Here is a 7,908-nt window from a genome sequence, read left to right as displayed (position 1 = left end):
ATGAGTTGCTGGATGAGTTACATGGTGCTACAATTTTTACCAAATTAGATTTGAAATCGGGCTATCATCAAATACGAGTTCACCAGGCGGATGTGGAGAAGACTGCCTTCCGCACACATCACGGTATTTCGAGTTCCTCGTCATGCCCTTCGGTCTCTCCAATGCACCATCCACCTTTCAGGCCCTCATGAATGAGGTCTTTTCATCACTTCTGCGCCACTATGTGTTAGTCTTTTTTTATGACATTCTGGTCTACAACAAAAATTGGGAAGAACATCTCCACCACCTCCATCAGGTATTTACCATTCTACACTCTCATCATTTGGTTTTGAATAAATCGAAATGTTCTATGGGTACATCTGAGGTGGCATATTTGGGCCACGTCATATCAGTTGTGGGCATGAAAGTTGACCAGAGCAAGATACAAGCAGTTACAGATTGACCGATTCCCACCTCCACCACAGCATTAAAGGAATTTTTGGGCTTAGCGGGATATTATAGAAAATTTATCCAATCTTATGGCTAGATAGCAGCACCACTCAACAACCTGCTAAAAAAAATGCCTTCCACTGGTCTTCTTCAGCAGAACATGCCTTTAACTTGTTAAAGGAGGCCTTAGCCTCAACGCCAGTCCTACAATTACCAGATTTTGAGGCAGAATTTGTGGTGGAATGTGATGCCTCCGGGGGAGGTATAGGGGCAGTGTTACAACAATTGGGACACCCCATTGCTTATTTCAGCCGTCAGTTGGGACAACACCACCATAAGTTAGCTGCATATGAGAGGGAATTGATTGGGTTAGCCAAGGCTGTCCAACATTGGCGACCTTATCTTTGGGGACGACCGTTTCTCATTCGTACAGATCATTGCAGCCTCAAGTATCTTCTTGAACAGCGCCTCACCACATCCCCACAGCAGCATTGGTTAACTAAACTCATGGGCTTCAATTTTACGGTTCATTATAAGCCAGGTAGTTCGAATTTGGGGGTTGATGCCTTATCACGTCGGGATATTTCTGCCACTCAAATTTATGCTATCAGTCACCCACGTGCACTGCTATTAGATTCTATTCGTGAGGAAGTAAATCAATATCCGGATCTCATGTCATTATATCAGGATATTCAACAGGGGATAGCTACTCCTCATTGGACAATTCAGGATCGTCTCATTCTCTACAAAAATAGGATCTTTTTGCATAATACATCCCCACTTCTTCATACCATCCTGTCCTCTATCCATGATAGCACATATGAGGGTCGACAGAAAACATATTTCCGAATCAGTCGGGACTTTTACTGGAAGGGCATGAAGAGCACAATTGCTGATTATGTAGCTGCTTGTCAGATTTGTCAAAGAAACAAGGCCGAATCTTTAAGTCCAGCCAGCCTACTGCAACCTCTACAACTACCATCTCAAATCTGGTCTGATATTTCCATGGACTTCATTGCTGGACTTCCCATTTCATCAGTTAAATTGGTGATATTCGTCGTCGTTGATCGGTTTTCAAAATATGGGCACTTCCTTGCTTTGGCGCATCCATATACTGCTGCTCAGGTCGCTCAATTATTTATGGACAACATTGTCCGATTACATGGAATTCCCTCATCCATTATTAGTGACAGGGATGCCATTTTTACCAGTCTCTTTTGGAAGGAATTATTCAAATTACAAGGCAACCAATTGGCATTTTCGTCTGCCTATCATCCACAAACGGACGGCCAAACAGAGGTTGTCAATCGCACGATTGAAATGTATCTTCGTTGTTTTGTGGGGGACGCACCTAGAAGATGGGTGAAATGGCTTTCATGGGCAGAATTTTGCTATAACACATCTTACCACACAACACTGGGTACTACTCCTTTCAGGGTAGTTTATGGCAGAGATCCACCTCGTTTGTTACCATATGAACCGGGGGCATCCAAAGTCGTCACTTTGGACCAAGCATTAGCTGAACGAGAAGCTATGCTCACTGAGGTACGTACACATCTGCAGGCGGCCCAACACTCTATGAAACACTTTTATGATAAGAAGCACCAGGAGGCATCTTATTGCCCCTGGAGACTATGTGTGGTTAAAGCTTCAACACTACCGCCAGCTGTCCCTGACTGTAGCCAAGTGCCATAAGCTGTCTCCAAAATATTATGGTCCATTTCCGATATTGGACCAAATTGGGCCCGTGGCATACCGCTTGCAGCTACCACCGGAAGCAAAGATCCACAATGTCTTTCATGTCTCCTAATTGAAGCCCTTCTAGGGTGACTCGCCCCTACTGCACACTCTATACCGCTACTACATGAGGGCAGAGTCCTTTCTATTCCGGGTCAGGTAATACAAGCATGCCACATTCAAGGGGATTGGGAAATTCTAGTCCAGTGGGCAGATGCCGATCCCAGTGACACCACATGGGGGCCGTTATCAACATTTCGACTTTTATATCCTTCCTTCGAGCTTGAGGACAAGCTCTTTCTCCAGGAGGGGGGTGATGTTATGGACTCTATAGCATCACGAGTTACCAACAGGCATAGGAATTAATGAATGTGTTTTTCAATTTCCATGTAATTGTTTCTTGGTTTGGTTTTGTCTTTGGTTTGGGTTGGTTTAGCATTTATTGGTTTGAACCATTGACCCAAGAGGTCTTTAGGGTTTTGGACGTCCTCCACCCTATTTAAGGGGACGGCTAGGGTAATGAAGATTATCAATTGAGTTCACTTTAGTTAACGTAATTTAGATAAACAGGTCAAGAGCTCCTTCAAGCTCTCTTCTGTTTTTCCCCCAATTCTCCTTTCCGAAATTCAATTCCCTTCAACCCCTCATTCCATCTCAACGTCAAGCAAGGTAATGGAAGGAAGAGAAGAGAGGAGAGTGACAAGATCCATGGCTCGTGAGGATCCTAACAGTGCGGACGGAATTTTATCGTCAGGTGGAAGAGTAGTTGCATTGAAGGCGGCTGGTGCGGACAAAATTTCATTGTCAGGTGGCAGAGCAGCGACATTGAAAACTGTTAATGCGGACGGAATTGCCTCGTCCGATGGAAGAGCAGTGACACTAGAGGCGGATGGAATTGCATCGTCCAAAGGAAGGGTAGGGTAGCGGTTGGGGCGGATGGAATCACATCGTCCCCTACCCATGAGATTAGTAAATCTTTTGTTTTCCGAGTACGCAATACTCATAGTACAATTTTTAACATTTTACAATCCTATGGGCAAAATGTACCCATGAGATTAGTAAACTTTTTGTTTTCCAAGTACACAATACTCATAGTACAATTTTTAACCTTTTACAATCCTATTGGCAAAATGTGATTATTAAGAGGGAGTTGGTTAGGGAAGGGGTGATTATTGTTAATGTGATTATTACAAAAGATATTATTAAAAGAGAGAAAGGTTAAGGTGATTATTACAAAAGATATTATTAAAAGAGAGAAAGGTCAACTCAAGTCTAGTCACCCGTTGCTTGTACCCAATTTTTTTCTTAGAAAAGTTACTCAACGCATAAAAAGATCATTTACTTCATTATGTTTTAAATATTAAAATTATCTTACTTAAATAAAATTAATAAAATTTTAAATTTGAAATAATATTAATATAAATACATAATATAATAAATAAATATAAAATAAAAATAAAAATTTAGATGATTTTACTTTTGATTATAAAAAAAAATAGATGCACTTACACAAGGGTTCATACGTGTTTTCCTTCTTATTTTGAATTGTCCCGGGTCGAGTAGCCCAATTAATGGGCCCAGCCCCCAAGAGATCCACTTCAAAGTTCAAAAATACTTCCCTCCACAGTTCCGCGACAACCCGTAATTATCCGAAATGTTAGGCCCTTTTATCCAATCCCAAAAGCAAAATCGAACGTTTCCTTCAGAGTTAACCCCCTACACATTTCCCCACCACCATCGACATCATCATCACACCCTCTCTCGCCATTTCCGGTACTGTGGACTAGGGTTTATATTCGTTCCCTATTTTCAGTTTGGATCAAATAACGCAAAACGGTCCACGTCTGGCTCCATTGACTTGCATTTTTATGCTCATATCGCTTTCTTCTTCTCGATCGATTCAGTTTGGTAAATATGCCGGAATCCCCACATTCTGAATGGAAATTTGAAAGTGGAAGGTGTGGAACTGACGAGGCTGCCTCTTCAGGCAGCTCAGAGACGAAGAAGGTGATCTTCGGGAGAGCGGAGATCGATACGGCGCCGCCGTTCGAATCGGTGAAGGAGGCAGTGAGTAGATTTGGAGGGAGTGGCGTATGGAAGCCTCAGCGTAAGTTAGTGGACACTGAGGTGAGAGGTTCGCAGAAGCTCTTTTCTTGATTCTTTTTCTATGTTTTTCAAAGAAGTCTGTATATGTCGTTTTCGTTATGACTTAAATAACTCTTGAAAACCAGTTTTTCTTTTAGTCTTTGGTCTCTCTCTCTCTTTCCCTTTCTCTCTTGGTTGGATGGTTAAAATGTTGAACGAAAATATTTGTTCTCCTTTGGAAATTTGAAATTTTACTGGAATATACGACTTTTTTTATTTTTTTATTTTTGGAGATGATTAATTGATTATAGTAAATTGTATGGGCATGAGTTGAACTGGATTTTGCATCGCATTGTCTTTGTCTTTTTCTTTTTCTTGGTCATTGTTTTCCGAATACTTTATTCTTTCTCTTTTAAAAGCTTTAAAAACTAGTCATTTAACAGCTGCTTTCTTGTCTATGTTCTTTGTTTTACGGTCCGAAATGTTCTGTTTGTTTCTAATATCTGATTTGGGTGGTCGGGCTTTCCGTCTTTGTTCGAGAAGAGTAATTCTGTCATGAAAAGTGTAGATTATATTATTTGTGGTCATTCTGTTTTTTCAGTTTGTGAACCTCTCAACTTCGTGACATGATTTTGCTGGGTATGTGCCCAAGATATAAAATTATTTCGAGTTTGCAAGGACATTTGACAGTTGTCTTGTTTCCAAGGCAATGAAGGGGGGGAGACCATATCAAGTGGATTCTAGTACATTCAAATTAAACTGCCTATTGAACCCACCGGGAGCCTTTTGTTGAGAATTTTAATCCTTTTAACCTCAAAGGAGGTCCAAATTTGGTCGTGGTAAATAGCTAGGTCCGAAAATTACTCTCTTTCTCTCTTGAATCACTCACTCCAAAGAGTGATATGCAGAATAAGATCATCATAGAAGTGCTACGGATTATAATGTTTTTGCATGAATTTTCAGATGTTGTTTGCCTAAATTAACCTTGGTTTAGAGCATTTAGTGAAGATGGAGGAAAATAGGAAAAAGAAATGGTAACTTATCAGTTTGACAACATTGGAAGGAGTGTGTAGCTTGTTACATGGAGTCGTAGATCTCAATTAGCTTTCATAGAAGAGTCAATTAATGGATAACCAACTTACGGATAGTAAAAGGGAAGGTAAAACTTTTGCTCAAGTCAACTTCCTGTTAAGTTGATTGATTTGCATCTCATAAATTGAGATTGAACTCTAGATGCATGTATTTGGAAACTGCCCTTCAGATAATGCTTTTTCCAATTCTGGAATATTGAGCTAAGTTTTCATCTGCAATTTTTGTAGTCATTAGTATGTCTTGGGGTTTTGACTTAAAACTTTATCAGGCAGGGGACAACTACAAAGAAGCCAGTGTTGCAAAAGTGGAAGAACAAACTGCAAAGTTGGAAAATGATCTAATTGTGAAAGAACGAGAAACTCTTAAAGTACTGAAAGAACTGGAAGCTACCAAACGAGTTGTGGATGAGTTAAATTCAAAGCTACAAGAAGAAGAAACTGAAGTAATTAGCATCTCAGACTTGAGTTCTAAGAACAGGAAATTACATCATGTCACACAAGCTCAAGTGCCTACTGGAAATCAGATTCCCCATGTGAGGTCTGTTGAATCAAGTGTGGGACCTACATCATCGCCTGGGTTGATCTTAATGGAACTGCAGCAGGCGAAGCTCAACCTGAGCCGGACAACGAGTGATTTGGCTGGCATTCAGGCTTCTGTCGAATCTCTCACCAAGAAGCTAGAGAAGGAAAAACTCTCACTTGAGAACACCCGTGAACGGCTGGCATCAAACTCTGCAAAAATTTCACTTTTGGAAGAAGAACTGGACAAAATGAGATTAAAACTGCAAATAACAAAAGATCTTGAAAATAAAGGCAGTGATAACCCCACGGATATTTCGATGGAAATCCAGGAGCTCACTTCAGAGGCAGAGCATTTTAAAAACATGGCTGAAGCAGCTAAAATGGAAGTTTCTAAAACAATGGTTGAGATTGAACAGATTAAAATCAGCATAAGAATAGCTGAGATAAGGTGGCATGCTGCTAAAAAGATGGAAGAGGCAGCCAAAGCAGCAGAAGCTGTTGCCCTTGCAGAAATAAAAGCCATTACAAATAGTGACAAATCTGTTACTCTCTCTTATGTAGAATTTGCAGCTTTAACTAGGAAGGCACAAGAAAGTGAGCAGCTCTCAAGGAAGAGAATAGAAGCTGCTATGGCTGAAGTAGATGAAGCAGAGATTTCGAGAAGGGCAATTATGAAGAAGGTAGAGGAAGCATCAGAAGAAGTTATGACAAGTAGGAGGGCTTTGACTGAGGCACTTAACAGAGTAGAGGCTGCAAATAAAGGAAAGCTTGCAGTTGAAGAAGCTCTGAGGAAATGGAGGACTGAACATGGGCAGAAGAGGAGATCAGTTCATAATTCTACTAGGTTTAAAAACCCATATCCATCTCACCACAGAAGGGATTCTCGGCTGATTGATTTGAATGGGGTGAGCTTGGCTGGTGATGGATCTGACAAAATTCTAAGGCCTACATTATCAATTGGGCAAATATTAAGCAGAAAACTGCTCCTACCTGAAGAATATGAAATGGGAATTTCCAACAAGATTGGGAAGAGCCCCGGCAAACCCAAAATCTCCTTGGGTCAGATATTGGGAAAAACAGGTGGGGCCTTTTCACCTCCTAGAGCAGAGAAGGACGGGGGCACACAGAAGCAGTACTCTGTGAGGAAGAAATTTGGTTTTGCCCGCATTACTCTTCTCTTGGCCAAGGAAAATAAGAAGAAAAAGAAGGAAGGCACTAGGTAGGTTAAAAAGTGCGAGACTTGCAGCTGTTGGTTTGAGATTATGATATGGATAGCTTCTGTTAAAGTCGTTCTTGTTGAATGTTAGTGTTGGTTTTATCTGCAATTTAAGATTCCTTTAGGGCGATGCTTGCTATGTATAAAATGAGGAAGGCGTCGTTCTGTTGTTTTTGGACCTGCTCTTTAGTCATGGAATCTTTTGAACATCTCAGCTTGTATTGCCGTGGGATGAACGACTGTGCATTTTCTCATTGGGAGAAATTCTCTCGTTGAATTCCATCGCAATTCCCTGCAAGGAAACAACCAAGTAAACAAAGAAGCCAAATCCCAAGATTAGGTTCAGGGCAGGCGGACAACATTTTGCTCTGAGAAAGCATAATCGGTTTTCTTCTGAGAAAGCAAAATGACTTGACCACCTCTCTAACTAATTTAGTTTATATATCTTAATTGTTAAAAAAAAAAACTATTGTCAAGATAAAAAGCAAACGGTTAAGGAACCGTAGTTTAATATTTTTAGAATAAGGGTGTAATGGCAATATAATCATAGTGAAAAGTTGTTCCTTAGATGAATAGGTTTATGTAATTTTATTATGCACTCATTTTTATCTTATTATCTGTCATAACTTAAATGATACAACGGGTATAGGTAAAATAATTAGGGGCATTTTAGTAAAAAAAAATGAAAAGAGGAGGGAGCAAGAGCGAGAGAGAAGGAAAAGAAGAGACGGCTAGGAGGAAGAAAAAAAAAAGAGGAAGAAAAAGGGGAGAGAGAGAGAGAGAACGGGAGCGAGAGCGAGAGAGAGGGAAAGGAAGAGGAGGCGATGA

The 7,908-nt window shown here is 40.6% G+C and overlaps 1 protein-coding gene across 1 annotated transcript; it reads left to right on the top strand.

Moving 5' to 3' along the window:
* Window positions 1–3,916: 3,916 nt before the first annotated feature.
* On the top strand, window positions 3,917–7,339 carry LOC137934864 (WEB family protein At2g38370-like). The gene is made up of 2 exons (XM_068779423.1): window positions 3,917–4,293; window positions 5,612–7,339. Exons 1-2 carry the CDS (start codon window positions 4,081–4,083, stop codon window positions 7,085–7,087), a joined length of 1,689 nt encoding a protein of 562 aa, XP_068635524.1. The 5' UTR covers window positions 3,917–4,080; the 3' UTR covers window positions 7,088–7,339.
* Window positions 7,340–7,908: the final 569 nt, after the last annotated feature.

The sequence above is a fragment of the Aristolochia californica genome, unplaced genomic scaffold (assembly GCF_029961685.1).
Source record: "Aristolochia californica isolate CCGP_79_NKW_82.1479 unplaced genomic scaffold, dmAriCali1.0.hap1 SCAF_10, whole genome shotgun sequence".
NCBI lineage: Eukaryota > Viridiplantae > Streptophyta > Magnoliopsida > Piperales > Aristolochiaceae > Aristolochia > Aristolochia californica.
This window is presented reverse-complemented; position numbering and strand designations above follow the sequence as displayed.

Excerpts from the sequence above, each read along its gene's own strand:
- LOC137934864 (XM_068779423.1), top strand. The coding sequence starts at position 4,081 with ATGCCGGAATCCCCACATTCTGAATGGAAATTTGAAAGTGGAAGGTGT. Across the intron at positions 4,294-5,611 it reads GTAAGTTAGTGGACACTGAG|GCAGGGGACAACTACAAAGA; the intron begins GTGAGAGGTTCG and ends AAACTTTATCAG.